This window comes from Haliotis rufescens, unplaced genomic scaffold (genome assembly GCF_023055435.1).
Source record: "Haliotis rufescens isolate VD_foot unplaced genomic scaffold, xgHalRufe1.0.p SCAF_8, whole genome shotgun sequence".
Taxonomy (NCBI): Eukaryota; Metazoa; Mollusca; class Gastropoda; order Lepetellida; family Haliotidae; genus Haliotis; species Haliotis rufescens.
Window position 1 is genome coordinate 45,298,126 of NW_025964372.1, and position 21,452 is coordinate 45,319,577.

At 41.6% G+C, this 21,452-nt stretch overlaps 1 protein-coding gene across 1 annotated transcript in view; it reads right to left on the reverse strand.

The window, feature by feature from the left end:
• Positions 1-754: 754 nt before the first annotated feature.
• Positions 755-21,452, reverse strand: part of LOC125376941 (carbohydrate sulfotransferase 11-like) — a 43,441-nt gene continuing 22,743 nt past the window's right edge. Inside the window, exons 2-4 of the mRNA XM_048389537.1 lie at positions 12,410-12,520; positions 9,073-9,209; positions 755-3,659 (exon numbers count right to left, since the gene is read on the reverse strand). Coding sequence (XP_048245494.1) covers positions 2,595-3,659; positions 9,073-9,209; positions 12,410-12,518 — 1,311 coding nt within the window. The 5' untranslated portion in view covers positions 12,519-12,520 and the 3' untranslated portion in view covers positions 755-2,594. The remainder of the gene's footprint in view (positions 3,660-9,072; positions 9,210-12,409; positions 12,521-21,452) is intronic.

Here is a 21,452-nt window from a genome sequence, read left to right on the forward strand (position 1 = left end):
ACTGATATCCCCCTTCCTCTACACTGGGAAGACACACACTACTTACTGATATCCCCCTTCCTCCATACTGGGAAGACACACACTACTTACTGATATCCCCCTTCCTCTACACTGGGAAGACACACACTACTTACTGATATCCCCCTTCCTCCATACTGGGAGGACACACACTACTTACTGATATCCCCCTTCCTCCATACTGGGAAGACACACGCTACTGACTGATATCCCCCTTCCTCCATACTGGGAAGACACACACTACTGACTGATATCCCCCTTCCTCTACACTGGGAGGACACACACTACTGACTGATATCCCCCTTCCTCCATACTGGGAGGACACACACTACTTACTGATATCCCCCTTCCTCCATACTGGGAAGACACACGCTACTTACTGATATCCCCCTTCCTCTACACTGGGAGGACACACACTACTTACTGATATCCCCCTTCCTCTACACTGGGAAGACACACACTACTTACTGATATCCCCCTTCCTCCATACTGGGAAGACACACACTACTTACTGATATCCCCCTTCCTCTACACTGGGAAAACACACACTACTTACTGATATCCCCCTTCCTCCATACTGGGAGGACACACACTACTTACTGATATCCCCCTTCCTCCATACTGAGAAGACACACACTACTTACTGATATCCCCCTTCCTCCATACTGGGAGGACACACACTACTTACTGATATCCCCCTTCCTCCATACTTGGAGGACACACACTACTGACTGATATCCCCCTTCCTCCATATTCGGAGGACACACACTACTGACTGATATCCCCCTTCCTCCATACTGGGAGGACACACACTACTGACTGATATCCCCCTTCCTCTACACTGGGAGGACACACACTACTTACTGATATCCCCCTTCCTCTACACTGGGAAGACACACACTACTTACTGATATCCCCCTTCCTCCATACTGGGAGGACACACACTACTGACTGATATCCCCCTTCCTCCATACTGGGAAGACACACACTACTTACTGATATCCCCCTTCCTCCATACTGGGAAGACACACACTACTTACTGATATCCCCCTTCCTCCATACTGGGAGGACACACACTACTGACTGATATCCCCCTTCCTCCATACTGGGAGGACACACACTACTTACTGATATCCCCCTTCCTCTACACTGGGAGGACACACACTACTTACTGATATCCCCCTTCCTCCATACTGGGAAGACATACACTACTGACTGATATCCCCCTTCCTCTACACTGGGAGGACACACACTACTTACTGATATCCCCCTTCCTCCATACTGGGAGGACACACACTACTTAATGATATCCCCCTTCCTCCATACTGGGAGGACACACACTACTGACTGATATCCCCCTTCCTCCATACTGGGAGGACACACACTACTGACTGATATCCCCCTTCCTCCATACTGGGAGGACACACACTACTGACTGATATCCCCCTTCCTCCATACTGGGAGGACACACACTACTGACTGATATCCCCCTTCCTCCATACTGGGAGGACACACACTACTTACTGATATCCCCCTTCCTCCATACTGGGAGGACACACACTACTTAATGATATCCCCCTTCCTCCATACTGGGAAGACACACACTACTTACTGATATCCCCCTTCCTCTACACTGGGAGGACACACACTACTTACTGATATCCCCCTTCCTCCATACTGGGAAGACACACGCTACTTACTGATATCCCCCTTCCTCCATACTGGGAAGACACACGCTACTTACTGATATCCCCCTTCCTCCATACTGGGAAGACACACACTACTTACTGATATCCCCTTTCCTCCATACTGGGAGGACACACACTACTTACTGATATCCCCTTTCCTCCATACTGGGAAGACACACACTACTTACTGATATCCCCTTTCCTCCATACTGGGAAGACACACACTACTTACTGATATCCCCCTTCCTCCATACTGGGAGGACACACACTACTTACTGATATCCCCTTTCCTCCATACTGGGAGGACACACACTACTTACTGATATCCCCCTTCCTCCATACTGGGAGGACACACACTACTTACTGATATCCCCCTTCCTCCATACTGGGAGGACACACACTACTTACTGATATCCCCCCTCCTCTACACTGGGAGGACACACACTACTTACTGATATCCCCCTTCCTCCACACTGGGAAGACACACACTACTGACTGATATCCCCCTTCCTCCATACTGGGAAGACACACACTACTTACTGATATCCCCCTTCCTCTACACTGGGAAGACACACACTACTTACTGATATCCCCCTTCCTCTACACTGGGAGGACACACACTACTTACTGATATCCCCCTTCCTTCATACTGGGAGGACCCACACCAAATTACATACCCTTTATCATTGATAGGACGAACCACACTCTACTGATATACCCCTTCTCCTCACTGGAACAACACACACACACTCGACCTACTCGTAATGATATACCCCTTCCCAAACCTGGGAGGACACCCATACATGCACACACTATTTAATGATATTCCGCTTCCCCCACATTTGGAAGAACCCCACCCCCAACATAAGTACAGTCAACCCAGATCCATCAGTGGTACCTCTCTGGGAATATTTCAGCTGGATATGGTTCGTAGTCATATAGATCAAAATCATGTTTATATCTATGGCTGATTTCCTCACGAAGACCAAGAGGAATTTGTTTGAATGCATTTACGAGAACAGATTTTCTTTCCTTTTTCCAGGAAGTAGAACCATCTCGGTGATAGTCGACAAGCAATCTCGTGATTTCATCCCTGGCTTGTGGAATACTTAATCCATCTAATAGCGCCCTGACTCTCGGCTCTGGAAATTCTTCTTCAAGTGAGATGTATCCGTTTAACTGAAAGGCCCTCCACAGTCTCCCAGTAAGAGCTGTTGTCGTGAGACATTTCTTGTTAATGTTTCTTCTTGATTGCAGTTCAAAGTGATAGGAAATAAGCATCCTCATTTCGTTTTCCACGTGGTCCTGGTGACTTTTGTTTGACACCAAATATCCAAGACCAACTTTATTCAGAAGGTATTTCGTATCGCGTGAAAATGTTTCCATTTTTCCAACATATTGGGGAAACATTAAACAAGGGTTACAAACGGTGTGGAGTGGGTCCCAGTGCGCATCGCGTTTTTTGAAGATTGCATAGTGTAGAAAGTCTTCAAATGTTATGTTTAAGGGACATTCCACGTTACCACGATTTCGGTGTTTGTAGATACCTCGTCCATGATCGCTCCAGGAGTCTGGTAATATTATTTTGTCAACAAACGCCGACCACAGTCGGGTATAAGGATCACGTGTAAATGCTACACGTGTTAAATTTGGTAACATGGTCTTTAGTCGTGGGTCGCTGAATCTATGTTGAAATCGGTTTGGCTTATTACTGTGATGGATATAATACCTGTCAATTTCGTATGGGCTTTTAACCGGCTTCCCTGTTTCCTGAAGCAGGTAGCTCATGATTCTTTTCCAAAATGTGCATCCGACTTTCTGAGTATGACAGACAGCTAGTCCAGTCGGCTCATGTACGAAAATGTCTTCAACTGAACCAGAACTTGATGAGGAGCAAGCATTCATGTATCGCTTCCGTCTCTTGATGAAGTCATCTTCTACTGTGTCTGTCTCCTGTAAAAATATGTATAACGGTTAGCATTGAAATAAGGGATCAAGCTGGCAGCAGTGTACAATATGGATCAAGTTTTCTGGTGGTGCTTGAATGCAGGTATGGATTATGTTACGTCAGGCTGGAATACAGGTGTTACTACCGTAGTGCTAGAAAACAGGATTGATTAAAGCATGACTGGGTGTGGATTAAGGTAGTGCTGGAAAACAGGTAAGGACTAAACGTCAGGTAGCACTGGAACACGAGTATGGACAGGTGGTGTTGAATTCATGTATGGTTTACTGAGTGTCTTGAATACAAGTATAGCTAAAGCATCAGGTAGTACTGGAATACAGTTCGGGACTAAGGTGGGGCTGGATACAGGTATGGATTTAGGTGGGGTTGGATACAGGTATGGATTAAGGTGGGGCTGGATACAGGTATGGATTAAGGTGGGGCAGGATACAGGTATGGATTAAGGTGGGGATGGATACAGGTATGGTTTAAGGTGGGGCTGGATACAGGTATGGATTAAGGTGGGGCTGGATACAGGTATGGATTAAGGTGGGGCTGGATACAGGTATGGACTAAGGTGGGGCTGGATACATGTATGGACTAAGGTGGGGCTGGATACAGGTATGGACTAAGGTGGGGCTGGATACAGGTATGGATTAAGGTGGGGCTGGATACAGGTATGGATTAAGGTGGGGCTGGATACAGGTATGGACTAAGGTGGGGCTGGATACAGGTATGGACTAAGGTGGGGCTGGATACAGGTATGGACTAAGGTGGGGCTGGATACAGGTATGGATTAAGGTGGGGCTGGATACAGGTATGGACTAAGGTGGGGCTGGATACAGGTATGGACTAAGGTGGGGCTGGATACAGGTATGGACTAAGGTGGGGCTGGATACAGGTATGGATTAAGGTGGGGCTGGATACAGGTATGGATTAAGGTGGGGCTGGATACAGGTATGGATTAAGGTGGGGCTGGATACATGTATGGACTAAGGTGGGGCTGGATACAGGTATGGACTAAGGTGGGGCTGGATACAGGTATGGATTAAGGTGGGGCTGGATACAGGTATGGATTAAGGTGGGGCTGGATACAGGTATGGATTAAGGTGGGGCTGGATACAGGTATGGATTAAGGTGGGGCTGGATACAGGTGGGGCTGGATACAGGTATGGCTTCAGCATCGTGTAGTACTGGAATACAAATGTGGATTGGGGTGCGGCTGGAATGCAGGTATGGATTAATATAGTATGAGGTGAGGTAAAATAGGGTTTAACGTTGCGTCCAAGATTATTGCACTTATATAGCGACGTGCATGTACGTGTGTGTGTTTGTGTGGCTGCTTGTACTAGTCCGGAATGATGCCGATTTATAGTGCTAGCTCACTGAGATACTATGCCGCAGTTTAACATGATTACCCCACTCAGACACAGTATACTGACTCCGAGCCGACCAGTGCTTGTTTTAGCCCCTTAATGCCGAGCGCCAAACAGGGTAACAACAAGTACCATCTTTTAACGTCTTTTGGTATGACGCGGCCGGGGATCGAACCCCGGACCTTCCGCTCTCCGGGCGGACGCTCTACCATTAGACCACGGAGGCGGTCAATATAGTATGAATAATTTGGTGCTGATTACAGGTATAGAGTAAGGTTGTGCTGGAATACATGTGTGGGTTCAGCATCATGCATTACTTTAATAAAACCCGTGAAGATCCGGGTCAGAATAAGCCTTCAGCAACCCACGCTTGCCGTAAAAGTTAAAATGTTAAAAGCGGCGTTAAACGTTAAACGGCTGGAAAGTAAAACCTCACAATAGATTTTACTGCCTATAGAAAAAAGTCTCTTACTTAATAGCGATCCTAATGAATAGGTTTATAAGGTAGTGCAAGAATACAGGTATGGATAAGGTTGGTGCGGGACTACAGGTGAAGAGCAAGGTAGTGTTGGAATACAGGTAAAGACTGAGCTAGGGCAGGTAGTATTATGCAACGGGTAGTACTGGAATACAGGTTTAAATTAAGGTAGTGATGGAATGCAGCTATGGGATGGCCTGCCGTGTCTCACAAAGGGCACATAACTCATTAAAAAAATTTAAAGAATCCTTTGAAATGCTCAATTTCAAAACAAAAGTCAGAAAAAACTAAACCGTTGTAAATCTACATTTGATTGGGATATTTCTCAACAAAACGATTATATTTTGTCACGTGGTTTGGTGGACATCTTGGATTCAATATGCATTCCTGTTAGATCTTCTTCAGAACCCGCCCCGATTATGTTTCTAGGTTTGTCAGCACCATACCCGTGCTCGTGGGTTTCACCGAACTGGTAAACATCTAAGACCTGCATCACTTCGGGCTTTTCTCCCACATTAAGCTGACACGCCGCGATATAACTGGAATAATGTTAAAAGCAGCGTTAAACCCAACTCACTCACTCACTCTTCAGAACCACTGGTCATGTTGTTATAATTGTGTATGTGTAAGCCTATTTAGACCTCAAAGGAGTTGACGCAAACTAGTCATATGTCACGTGCTTCGTCAAAGCATATCCAGTTTCATTTAATTTCTGCGTCAACATTTTCTAAGTGAACCTTTGAAGTAGCTGATTTTTCCTCATGTGTACGTCCCTACGTGTAAAGAGGAAACTGTCCAAGATGTGGTGTGAGATGAGTGAACTGGGCTTCACGCCACTTTGAACAGTATTTCAGTTATAGCCACGTCGAGCCACCTTAGTATGGGAAGAAAGCCTTTTCAACTTTGTACACCGCTATCCCAGATGACAAACTTAAGGGAAAACTTCATTCCTTGATCTATGGGGCTTTTGTTACAAACGTGGTGTACACAGATGCATTTACGTTTGTTTGTTTGTTTGTTAGTTGTTTAGCGCCGCACTCACCAATATTCCAGCTATATTACGGTACAGTTACGTATCTTTTTACGTGTCTATATTCAGAGGTTCAGGACAATTTGTGAAAAATGAAAGCAAATGCCATCTGAAGTTTACTGAGAAAACAATATGTGAAATGCTCGACTTCCTCGTAGATACATCTACGTAACATTTGAGGGTAAGATATTAAGGCCAGACGTAGGCATCCCTAGGGCCACCAATTGTGCTCCCCATCTTGCAGATCTGTTTCCTTATGCATATGAATCGGAATTTCTGTTCGGATTGGCAAAGTCAAAACAAGGTAATTTGGCCAAGAAGTTCAACTTAAGCCCTGAACATCGAAGTTCATCGATGAACTGATATCGTTCAATAACATTCAAAAAGCCAATTCCCTTCCACTGATTTACCCACCTGAACTAGAAATATAGGAGACCAGTGAGACCGCCTTATCTGTTTCATATTTGGGATCTATGCATTAAGATTCAGAATGACAAAACACTCTCCACAAGACTCCATGAAAAGAGGGATGACTTCAACTTTTCAATAGTCAACTTTCCCTTCATATCGAACAATATTCCAGCAGCTCCAGCCTTTGGTGTATACATTTCACAACTTTGGAGATACAATCGAGCATGCTCTTTCTACAGAGATCTCAAAGAGCGTCATACGACTCTTGCACAGAAGTTCTTAGATCAAGGTTACAACATTCAAGGCCTTGGTAGACATGTGGAGGCCATTTCCAAATTTGACGCATCAGTGACAAAAATGATGTCCGATGCAATTCCTTATTTTGATACGTACCATATGTTCCCATGTTTTTTTCAGGTGAACAATTGACTTGCCTTTGAATGTGTTTGTGACGGGTGCCACCGGTTTGGGCAGGATACGCTCACCCTTTTGCGAACACCTGGTATCATTACTATTTGATAGTGATTCATAAACACATGCTCATGATGTAGTCGGAATTGGACAATCGACTCTGTTTTATGCAGATATTTCTATAGGATATGGAAAGGGTTTTGTCGCTTTATTTAAGTGATACAGGTCTTAAATGTTTTCGACTTTGGTGAAACGAACAAGCACGGGTATGATGCTGACAAACCTGCAATCGTAATCAGGGCGAACCGAGATTCGAACTCACAATCACATGTTACTGGCACTCCTAAGGGGCATAGCTCTACACAGCTAATTATCCCGCTTAAAGCGGTAGGGTATCCATGCCCCTCAAGTGACTTGACGGAGGACGCGACATTTCAAGCCTCCTTTGTGTCTATGATAAAATACATCTGTTTTATCATTGGCTTCGCCACGTATGACTAAAGCCAGATGCTCTATGACGGCGGTCTGTAAAATAATCGAGTCTGGACCAGACTATCCAGTGATTGGCATCATGAGCATCGATCCACGCAATGGGGATTGATGACATGCTTCAACCAAGTCAGCGAGCCTGACCACCCGATCTCGTTAGTCGCTTTTTACGACAAGCATAGTCGCTACTTATGACAAGCATGGGTTGTGAAGACCTATTCTACCCCGGATCTTCATGGGTTTCTTTTATCTGGACCGAGTTTCAAATATCAGTTTTTGAACATGTTCACTTGAGGTTGTAAGAAAGGTCCTGCAGGGTGACCTGATCGTGCGTCAAGGTCGGTTGGACATCTCCTACTGACCTATCGTTATGCACATTTCCTCGAAATTATTATCCGTACAATTAGTTAGGTTCCATGCAATTGTCATCATCAGGAGATAAACATAATGTTTGTTATTTAGAGCTTGATCACTTGCAGATTTATACAAATGGTGCTTGAACGACCCGTGAAGGCCCGGGGTAGAATAGGTCTTCAGCAAGCCATGCTTGCCGTAAAAGGCGACTAACGGGATCGGGTGGTCAGGCTCGCTGACTTGGTTGAAGCATGGTCTGGTCCAGACTCGATTATTTACAGACCGCCGTCATATAACTGGAATTTTTTTGCTGAGTGCGGCGTTAAACAACAAACAAACAAACGAACGTGCTTGAAAATTATTTGCATAACACCAGTATTCTTTTACTCGCATATATGGCAGGCATAGAACGTGTGTAGCACAACTACGTCATTAGCAGAACACGTGAACCAGAGCACATGACGTCATATTCGGCTGTTGAAAAGCGCCAAATTTCAAGCTGTCTTTAAACAAGCAAAACGCCCCGTCAGTCGGTTTTAAACAAAAATCTTGAATCTTCAATGTAAGTGAAATGTCAATACCTGTTGTTGTGAAGACCCGGGATGTAACAGGTCTTCAGCAACCCATGCTTGTCGTAAAAGGCGACTGGGCATGTCGTAAGAGGAGACTAACGGGATCGGGCGGTCAGGCTCGCTGACTTGGTTGATACATGTCATCGTATCACGAAATAAGCCCAAGTGTATCCCAATTGCGTGGATCGATGCTCGTGATGTCAATCACTGGATTTTCTGGTCAAGACTCAATTATTCACAGACCGCCTTCATATAGCTGGAATATTGCTGAGTGCGGCGTAAAACAACAAACCAACCAACCTGTTGTTGCTGTGTGCACTGTGACGTCATCCTTTCTGAAGTACCCGATATCTCCGTTTGCTCATTTCTCGCAGTCCCTGTCTCCGTGTGATTGGGTCGGTTCTGGAGTGCATGTCGTCCTCCCACAAATCGTGAAACTAACAGAGAAGCATAGAGGGATAAGAAAAGAGGAAAATGAAATATAAGGTAAAGATTATCAAGTACATGTATGACAATACCACGCCGAGAAATAACAGATGATGCTATCACTAACGGCGATCGACATTGCAAGCGAAATGCACTGTAGGCAAATAGAAATGGAACCGTTTAAGAATGACATTATAGGAGTACTACCCTGTGTTTCCATGTTTGTTTGTTTGGTTTACGCCGCACTCGGCAATATTCCAGCTATATGACGGTGGTCTGTCAATAATCGAGTCTGGGCCAGCAATCATTTGGGTTGGTGGTTGTTTAACACCGCACTCAGCAATATTCCAACTATTTGACTGTAAATAATCGAGTCTGGCCAAGACAAGACAATCTGGACAAGACAATCCGGTGATGAGCATCGATCCACGCAATTTGGACCGATGACATGTATCAACCAGGTCAGCGAGCCTGACCACCCGATCCCATTAGTCTCCTTTTACGACAAGTATAGTCGCCTTTTACGGCAAGCATGGGTTGCTGAAGACCTATTCTAGCCACAATCTTCACGGGTTGATCTCAAGAGTGGACCTAAAGATGTTGCTGTTCTCCTGAGATACTTGACCCTGGCTTGTACAGGACACGATAGAAGAACATCCCAGTTCTGCCAATCAGTGTCAGTGAGAATTCACTTTTCAAAGGGTTTCACAATGTTAAATACGTTTCAGTGTTAAAATGTATTTGATATTGTCATTGTAAGGCTTTTAAACATGTCAAATATTGTTCATTATCAAATATTTATTGAATAGATATTTATATGTATACGTAATAAGATCATGTGGAAAGTGTCCAATCTTGTCATTCTGATCAAATGTCAATTATAAGGATTTTACACCGTGTGTAGTGACAAATATTTGTTATGATTTTTTATATCAATATATAATCAGAACTCCAGATAACTTTTTGTGCAAGTGAGTTTTTACTCCAGGGTTTCTATTTTAATTGGGTTATTACATTTTGTATGCGATCCTGTACGCAAGTTAATTGAAAGTAATTGGGTTTTGAATACTTTAGCTCTGAATATAGATAACAAAAACTACAGGTTTAGAATTATTCCTTGTTTGTTGACAATGGCATTGTATATATAAGTTCATTACAGGACATGGATGAAGGTTTTGCTATTGTTTGTTTGCTTTTCAGCAATATTCCAGCTGTATGACGGCGGTGTTTTGCTATTGTATGCCCTGAACCAAGAAGTTGTTTTGATAACTGTAGGCAAAGTTCACGTCAGAGAATAGGGGGAATTACCTTCTGAAACTAACCGGGGCGGTGGGGTAGCCTTGTGGTTAAAGCGTTCGCTCGTCACGCCGAAGTTCCCGGGTTCGATTCCCCACATGTGCACAATGTGTGAAACCCATTTTTGGTGTCCCCCGCCGTGATATTGACATCATGAGCATCGATCCACGCACTTGGGAAACGATGACATACATCAACCAAGTCCGACCACCCGATCCCGTTAGACGCCTTTTACGGCAAGCATGCTGAAGACCTATTCTATCCGGATCTTCACGGGTCCAAGGTAATGGGATTGGCTTAGAGCATCCGCACCAAAACCCATTCTAGGATGAAACAGATTGCCTCATTCATCATACTAGCTAGTTGTATTGCTTACTGGCAATGCCAAAGACAGCAGTAAAATCGCAAATCCGCTTTGCTGGTAGCACTGAAGAACCATTCGTCTCTGTGAAGGAGGATTTGAGCCACTTAACACTGGCAAAAGTAGACAACTGATAGATTTGCCATGGCTAAGCTGATGGTACTGATGACTGTTATAGATTCACTGGCTAGAAAAACAAAGGCGCCAAACAGTCTTCCATCAAAGTGATAGACATAGTCCTCTTTATAGAAATTATGTTTCATCAGTCTTGGAACTGGTTTGTTTGTTTGTCTGGTTTGTTTGTTGTTTAACGCCGCACTCAGCAATATTCTAGCTATATGATTGCGGTCTGTAAATAATCGAGTCTGGACAGGCAATCCAGTGACTGATATCATGAGCATCAATACACGCAATTGGGATCGATGACATGCTTCAACCAAGTCAGCGAGCCTGACCACCTGATCCCGTTGGTCGCCTCTTACGACAAGCATAGTCGCCTTTTATGGATTTGCTTAAGACCTATATATTCTACCCCGGATCTTCACGGGTCTCTTGGAACAGGAGTTAAGTTTTATTTTTGAACTTATGTTGTTAAGATTTATCTTAGCTAAGATAGTTTCGAAAATCTAGGCCCATGCTTTAGGCAACAAACGAACACACACGTTTTTCATGCAAATTGTGTGAGCAGGACAAATCATGTTGTCCCTTTTCCAACATCAATGATTTTCCGTTATCCCTTCACTTAATTGTCTTTATCCATTCATATAAATTTCATCCATGTTTTCCCTTTAAGCCCTATGGAATCTGTTTCGACAGATAATAGAGTATGATTATTGTCTGATGTTGACAGTATGAATTGGTTATAAGGCCCAGTTATGTATCTTATACTGATAATTAATAATTTGAAAAATATGTGTCAACTGGGATTGAGATGTAATTAATCTATAAATTTTGGAATACGTGAAGACTACGTTTATCCCCATTTATATCAAAAACATATTCAAAAGGGGGAAGATACGTTTTCCTAAAATAATGTGTTGTGGAAAATAAGTTGTTCATACCTCCATTCAGAGTAAACGTGAATCAGTTGAAACAAACCCTGCCAATTCGGCCCCAACACAAACACACGCGCCATCCTTGTTAAATTGTTTAATATGTGAAAAATAAAAACATGAAATTTGAATGTGAGGTGCCAATTTCTATACATAAACGTTTTAGAGGTATTGAACTAAAATTATCGGTACAATACTTTGTCAAAACATACGGCAATCATTAAAGATGGCATTGTAGGCCTCTCGTTACAAAATTCAAAACTATGTCGTTTCAGCTTATTACCAAACTACACGCTTACTCTACCACAGTTTCTTTGCTTATGTAGGACGTGATAATGTCTGTTTTCGGCCTGGAATCCTAGGATGTTCATTCTAATGTTATGAACATGTTACATCGGGAATGGAGGACTGTACATGACACATTGTTTCATTAGTAATGTTGTGCTATCCGTTTTAATTAATTACACAAAGTCGTGTGCTAAGTAATGTAGATTTTACACACCCGAGCTGGTTCTTGTTTCATTGTCCCAGTGGTACGACATGAGGATGTATGTTAGTATTCCTATGGCAAACGCAATCAGAAAACGTCGGGGAGTGATGCTGTATTTCATACCTGAAATGATAAATAGTACCTTAGACGTAAAATATTTGAATTGTATTGGTAATTGACTTTTTCCTTAATGTCATGCTGTAGCAGTGGAGAGCTGGAAAAGAGGGTGCAGGCTAGAACGGTACCTCAGCAAAACGTCACCGATTTCCTCTGTGAACGCACCTGTTTAAGCAAATAAACCCATAACGTTTTGGCAATCACTGTCCGATCTCTGCAAATCAAGCTCCTTACAGCGCAATGGTGTCGCATTATGTATATTAACATTGCCTTCACACAAAGGCGGCCCAGTCGTCTGAGGCGCCGCGATTCGCTGTGCAGAGTTGCGTCCCTTGGGCACGCCAGAAACCTATGATTGTGGGTTCGAATCCCGGTTCGCCCCGATTATGTTAGGTTTGTCAGCACCATACCCGTGCTCGTGGGTTTCACCTAAGTGGTAAACGTCTGGTACCTGCATCACTTCGGGCTTTCCTCCCACATTAATCTGACACGCCGTGATGTAACTGGAATACTGTTAAAAGCGGCGTTTAACTCAACTCACTCACTCACAAATAGGCGATGCACATATTGTTGTCTGGCAATAAAGCGACAAAGAAACGTTTGTTTTCAAATTGTGTTAAATGATAAAGATGGCGGTAAGATAAATATTTTTAAGTACATGTCACACAGAGGGTCATCAAACCTTATTCCCCGATGGATGGGCGTCTTGCTCTATTCTGGTCCATCGATCACTTGATTGTCTGGTTTGTTTACAGGCCGCTCTCGCCTGGCAGGATTACTGCTTTTTGGCGTCAGGCAATAAATACTTACTTTTTTTATGCAAGTTGTTTGATTGTTTGTTGCTTAACGCCGCACTCAGCAATATTCCAGCTATATGACGGCGGTCTGTAAATAATCGAGTCTTGACCAGTGAAAGTGTAATATTTACAACTTGTGATATTACGGCATATGCTAGCTGTCAGTCTTATGAACATATCAAACTATTTCATAACAACTTAAAATGAGCCAGTATTGGTATTGAGGCATTCCTTCCTAATATATCTTTCATATTCCCTCATTGTTACCACAGAGAACATAGCGTGCGCAGACGCGCATATGAAATACAGGTAGATTAATTTTAAATATTTGATAGGGATGCATTTACCGTCCTCCGCCTTGTTTAAGGCCGCACTCAGCAATATTCTAGCTATATGACGGCGGTCTGTAAATAATCGAGTCTGGACCAGACTGTCCAGTGATTGACATCATGAGCATCGATCCACGCAATTGGGATACGGTGACATGAATCAACCAAGTCAGAGAGCCTGACCACCCGATCCCGTTAGTCGCCGCTAAGAACAAGCATACGGCAAGCATGGGTTGCTGAAGGCTTATTCCACCACGGAGCTTCACGGGGCCCATTTGCTAGAGGGTCAGGTGTTAGAGAGCTTAAAACAGCAGTGAAATCACCTGGCGACATCATATTTGGCATGTGATATAATGGTTGCATTAATTTTTATATATTTACTCAGCAAACTTAAATAGGTGAGGTGAAATGGGGTTTAACGTCGCGTCCAAGATTATTGCACTTATATGCATGCAGGCGTGTGTCTGTGTGTGTGTGTGGCTGCTTGTACTAGTCCGGACTTATGCCGATTTATAGTGCTAGCTCACTGAGATACCATGCCGCAGTTTAACATGAATACCCCACTCAGACACAGTATACTGACTCCGAGCCGACCAGTCCTTGTTTTAGCCCGTTAATGCCGAGCACCAGACAGGGTAACAACAAGAACCATCTTTTAACGTCTTTTGGTATGACGCGTCCGGGGATCGAACCCCGAACCTTCCGCTCTCCGGGCGGACGCTCTACCACTAGACCACGGAGGCGGTCGCAAACTTAAATAAATATCTGCAATAAATCTATAAATCGATTTATCCTTGGGGCAACGTATGGTAAAATGACTGCATGAAACACATGAAACCAACTACGTATTTACAAATGAAAACATGACTGGTCATAAACAAATACGTTTTCTACACGTGAAAACAGCAATATGTATATTGAAGGAAAAGTTCTGCATCATGAATATTTCGGGGGGTATTTTTATGAAATTGTAGTGTCTTATCATGAATATTTTGGGGGGTATTTTTATGAAATTGTACTGTCTTACACTACAATTTCATAAAAATACCCCCCAAAATATTCATGATCCAGAACAAAAAAACCCCCAAAAAACATCCCCCAAAATGTTCATGATCCAAGTGTTTTTTAGTTCAGTATATATCTTTAAACAATCGGTCAAACCTTGCATGTTTGGTATATATCCTATGACTTGACTCCGTGTATCCTCTGCATACACACTCTATGGTGGCACCAGGAAATCACTGGAGAACATCCAGCTGTCTCCTGTAAGCTGCTTACATAGCTTCTGGCAGATGTAGGAGCACTTATTTACCTCCAGGTTGCTACCGGTGTCACGAAATATATTCGCCCCCAGAATAAAATCTCCCCCCGGCGAATTTATACCGGTACAGTTCCGCCCCTCTCGAAATAAACTCTCCCCCACCCTACGAAATAAAATCTCCCCCCAGAATATTTCCTCCCCCGGTCGTTTTATAAATACTTGCCAATAGTTTTAATGTTAATTTGTTTATGTGTTTTTTTATTCATTTTTTTTTTATCTCCTTTATTTTTTCTGAATTATACATTTAGTTACTTGTGTGGGGTGTGGGGTGTGGGGTGTCCCACCTTTCCTTTCGTTTTTCATAATAATATATTTTTAAGTTGTATTTAACGTATGAATCCCTTCTCAGATTACTTTATCTCAGTTCTATATGACGTACTATTTTACTTTTCTGTGTCGTTCTTGTTTTCTCTTCAGTGTGAGGTTAAACTGTTACCATTTTTACTATTTTGATATTTTGCAATATGTTGTGGTCATCAGTTATGCAAATCAGTTTCGGTGTGTCTTTTTAACAAGATGTTCTTCATTAATATTCACCGCCAGCCCCATTGTAACAATTACATGTACACTTTGCTTTGACGATGCCGGTTGATGTTGTTCAATACAGGTGTTTTTGAATCTATTCTACATGCTAATCATTTCGGGAAGATGATACACATTATCTATATTTTGGGTTACTTTGCTTATAAAGATTATACATGTAAACGTACGTAGTCTTAGTAGATTTTAAAGTAGATTTAATCAGTGCTGAATTGGATAGTTATGATGTTGTATGTTTAACAGAAACCTGGTTGCACCATGATATTCTAGCCCCTGGTATTACACTGATACCATTTTCAAATGGTAGCCTGTATTAAGGAAAATATTTTAGATCTTCAATCAGAGTATAACGGCGTAGATATGTTGACAGTTTTTACGTAGTTAGTGTTAAAACCGAATGTTTGCGAGGATTAATAAGATCTCTGAAATCAGTTACATCAGTAGTTCCGGTGTCACGAAATATATTCGCCCCCAGAATACCCCACCCCCACCCCCACCCCCACACCCACCCCCCCTCCCGGCGAATTTATACCGGTACAGTTCAGCCGCTCTCGAAATAAACTCTCCCCCACCCTACGAAATAAAATCTCGTAGGGATGTTTATAAATACTTGTGTTTGGCTTGTGTTGGGTCCGAAAGTTTATATCTAACATTTTGGAATTGAAGACAGTGATAAAGTCTTATATCAATATGTGGACTCATAAATATTGGTTTTATGTTTTAACGGAGATATGATATTTTCTTATGAAATAACGCGTAATAGAGTAATTTGCATGCTTTACCATTCATTGTACCATTCTAAACCATGTGAATGTTGTATGTCAGTCAATCGGGTGGGAAAACAGCCCAATCCTCGCTCTATAAAGGACTATGTCAATCATTATGCAAGTTGAAATGACCCCTGATACTTTATGAATACTTTATGACAGTTTATGGAGTAAAAATCAATGCTGATTAGTCAAACCGCTATGTTGGGCTTACCATGCGGATCATGATAATCGAGCACTGTTCGACTTGTTTTTAGCCGAGCGGTCCTAACAGCGCCAATGGAAATACTACACCATAAATGAACTGTTTCGATTTGCCAATGGAAATACTACACCATAAATGAACTGTTTCGATTTGCGCGGTTTCACCAACCGTTCAAGATAACTAATACTCTCTGTCAATGCGTTCAACGTGTAAATGCATTTCATACCTGATATACTGACATGGTCCCAGCTGGCAAACAAGACTTCTAAGAGCTTACTGTTTCGGCATAACTTCATTTATTCATCGGAGGCAACAGATTTTTGCAAAAAAATGCGTCATCACTGATTTTCAGTGATCCATTAATATATTTGTACCGCTATTGTCAACGTTCACGCCAAAAGGAATTTTTTTCGTTGGAAAATCGAACTTGGTTATTCTCTAGCATTGATGTTTCATATTTCTATGGTTGTTTACGTTATGAGTATTGGTTGATAACAACATCTGGTGTCACATGACACAAAATAATATGTGTATGCCTGAAGTAGATAATATTTTATTCAGGAAATAATAGCTAGAATTGGTTACCCGAACAGACTAAATGGTTATATTTTCCTTTAATATAACAGTGTTTCAACACACAAAAATGTTAAACAAACACACGTTTGTGTTTACCGTTATACTTGCCCATGTAGCCGTCGTATACATGTAAATATATAAATGTTGTGTACAGTCATGGGTGGAATTGAATACAATATTGAAATAAGGAACGTGTTCATGAGGCGAGACATTTCAAAACAATATACAATCTAAAGTGTTGAATATCTTCTTTGGTTGACTACAAACTACAGTTTTTACACGTGCACATACCTACATCATAAATAATATATATTTCATATTTTTTTGTTATCTATAAATACCCACATCTAAAATCAACCAACATCCCAGAAATACAATTTCACGTAGTTAAAATTATAAATCTACTCAATAGAATACAAATGGATCCCAGAACGATGCTTGATTTCAGGACCAGAACTTAGGCAATCTAGACTTGTCAAATCATTCTTTACTTGGAGTCCGTTTCAAATATATTCTCTAGGATCTGGGGACAGATAGAGTAACACATAGTCAATGAAAACATTTCTTTAAAATATATTTTTTTTATTCGGAAGAACCTTTCTCCTTCTGCTGTTATGGAATCAACTAAACTAGACTTGGTTAGTATGATCTAGACTTGCCTAGGAATTTAGTAAAACAGAATTCCTAAAAAATATAAATTCCACAGTCATGGCGCAGGACCAGGCCTAGGAGACAGACTACCGCGTGAGTATTGCATTGAGAACTGACGGAATCCCGCTAGGGTCAGCCTGGGCCAAGTGTAATCGGATATGTTGCTAGGTCTCGAGTTTGAACTGTTGGCATAATAGAACAAGCTTGGGCACAGTGGTGCAATAAAGGGGTTAGTTTTCTTCCGGGATTGTTAATGTAGAGATTAAAGCATTATCAACGCACAATTTGTCTGTTTTAAAAAGAAAATGTGCGATTGTGATTTCATATTCATAATAATGCTATGCTGTACCAGTACATGGATATTACTTGCTTGTACTCGAGGGACACTGATAACGTATGCTTGCAAAGGCTGGCATGGGACTCGGTGTAGCCGGTGTTGGTTTACTATCAACTATAATCCCCACGCCTATCGTACTTGACATGGAAATAGCCGCTGGAGTCTCTGGACTGGCAGGAATAGCGATAAAATTTATTTCTCGTAAGTTGCCAAAGAAAGCATTAAAACATGATAATATTCGGATACTCGCCGAAGGAGTGAGTGAGTTGGGTTTAACGCCGCTTTTAACAGTATTCCAGTTATATCACGGCGTGTCAGCTTAATGTGGGAGGAAAGCCCGAAGTGATGCAGGTCTCAGACGTTTAGCACTTCGGTGAAACCCACGAGCACGGGTATGGTGCTGACAAACCTAGAAACATAATCGGGGCGAAGCGGGATTCGAACCCACAATCATAGGTTTCTGGCGTGCCCAAGGGACGCAACTCTGCACAGCGAATCGCGGCGCCTTAGACAACTGGGCCACCCGTGCCCCCGATACTCGCCGAAGCAAAGTTGAACAGCATTGAGGATCATATTTCAACAGCACTGGCTGATTGTAAGATATCCGAGGAGGATTTTCGTTCAGTGTTGTCAGAACTCACCAAATACAACACAATAAAGCAGGAGATTCGATCTTAATATCGTAAGATCAGTGGTATTAGCGAAGACGAGAAAAAAAGTACATAGAACAGGGGACACAAGCGCGTCAATTATTCCGTGCCAAAACCAAAGAACTGGTTGGAGATTAAAAAAAGATTGTTTCCTATCATTGGATCGCACCGCATAACAAATCATACATTCATTTAAACGAATGCTTACATAAATATATAATAATGGAGAATTACAAACCAACAAAGGAAGAACTCGAAAAAGCTATCGAAGCATTTATGCTCAGGGACAAAATTATCAAATGGAGAGAATTACCACAAGGTATATATTATATCAATGATGTCAGACCAACCAAATACGGTCATCAATTGTTTCTTTCCAATTACCAAGAAGAGTATATAGTCTGGTCTCCTAGTAAAATGAACGAAGAACTTAGTAAAAATGTTGAATATCATTTTGTTAAAAAAATATGGTATGCGTATGAGTAAAAATAATAGAGAATATTTTCATTACAATTTAGTTTAGTCTCATCATCGTTTTTGTGCTAAAAATTCCCTCTATGGTATCATTGATTGACTCAAGGTTGTGGTGAGCTAGAGTCAATTTAACTTAATCTCATGACGATCGTTGAATCGCATCAGCGTTTACACATAAAAAATCCCCCCTGTAGTAGCAGTATAGGTATATAAATCTGGCTCCAGTGGGGTTGCGGCAGAATCACCATTACCTATACTACTTTCTGTGACGTTCCTTGTAAGAGCTGAACATTTAATATTGGAAAAAGGCTCAGGGTAGATGAAATGGAAATTTGCAATAACATATTGTGTGATGCATAAATTGGGAGCTTATTGCAATTTCAAATATCGTCTTTCTTTTTTGACAATAAATAACAACAAATTCAATCAAACGAGTCACAGCACGACTGTATGTGCTCATATTTCAACGCCATCATCACTGTTCGTGTGATGATTAACCGATCATTATTGACTTATCAACACTGACTATTGGGCAATCTTTTTGTTCCAAAGGGAAATAACTCTCCTTTTGAAATGATATAAGCGACGGTCCAAACTGTCACTTCCGGTCTGGTTCCCGGATCAATGCGCGCTGCGACAACTACACTCTCCAACCCAGAGTTCCATGCGGCCGGTGTCATTTATACCGGTACAGTTCCGCCCCTCTCGAAATAAATTCTCCCCCACCCTACGAAATAAAATCTCCCCCCAGAATATTTCCTCCCCCGGTCGTTTTATAAATACTTGCCATGCAGTTCAATAGTTGCCAAACACTTCTGATAGAGACGATGTTGAGAATGGAGTGAAAAGGGCTTCACTTTGAGCACTGTGTTTTCTTTACTACCGCAATATGAGACAATAAAGTGGTATATAGGTGGATATAATATTAGTCGTTAGATATAAAGAATGTTTAGTAACTTAAGAAGTTCTAGGACAGTTATTAACACATGTCGTGTCAGCCCTATTACATTCGCGATTGTCCACTTCCAGAAAACATCCTGTGTTGGTTTAACATGAATTAGTAAATGTTAATTAGGGATGCCCATAACGTTAATTAATGAAAGACGAGTAGTCAAAACACTGTCATTTCCTGCCCAGGACATCACACCCCTACGCGCTAAGGTCGGTGAGAAACATTCTCATAAAAAAACACACACACAGTCAAGACTGTAGATTCCCGTCGTCTAGCTACAAATCCCTGTGATGTATTAAAGGTTGAAGAATTTTGAACTGAACTGTCCGAAAGTTTATATCTAAAATGTTGGAATTGGATACAGTGATAAAGTCTTATATCAATATGTAGACTCATAAATATTGGTTTTATGTTTCAACGGAGATATGATATTTTCTTATGAAATATCGCGTATTAGTGTAATTTGCATGCTTTATTCATTGTACCATTCTAAACCATGTGAATGTTGTAATATCAGTCAATCGGATGGGAAAACAGCCCAATCCTCGCTCTATAAAGGACCATGTCAATCATTTTGTAAGTTGAAATGACCCCTGATACTTTATGAATACTTTATAACAGTTTATTCATAAACTTAATGCTTCGTACTATAGGCCTGTGGCCTCTTCAGTGCTGAATAAAGATTGAAAATACATCAGTCAATCAAAGATGAAGGTAACTTTATACATCAGAGTTCTTTAGAATTTGTTCATGTTTTGTTCTTAGACTAACATTTCAACCATCGACTGTGTTTACATGTAGACTCAAACTGGTATATTAAAAAAAAGTATACAGACAACAACAACTGTATTAGAAACAACAAGTTCTGTAGAGACTCATGTCTCCCATCCTTTGTTTGGTATGATTATGTCTTATAATTATTTTAGGATGGAAGGTACAGTTACCAAATAAAATATTCTGAAATATCAATTCATTATGACCATATTTCATAATCTATTTTTTAAAGTAACCCTTCTTACATTAAAGATAACTATTTAAAGAATATAGTACTTAAAGACATTGCAACAAACCGAATAATCAGGGGAGAGACTTTATACTGAGGGGGGCGCGAAATATATCCGCCCGGGGGAGATTTTATTTCAGAACAGATTCGCCGGGGGAGAATCTGTACCGGTATAAAATCTCCGGGGGGAGAATTTGTACGGGGGAGAGTTTATACCGGGACACCGGAAACAGCTGCCTAACCTAATATGGACAGGTAGTTTACTGATATTGGGGCCCAAAGTATGCCAAACGTTATGCCGATTCATTAGAAATTTATAGAAACTCACAATCTATG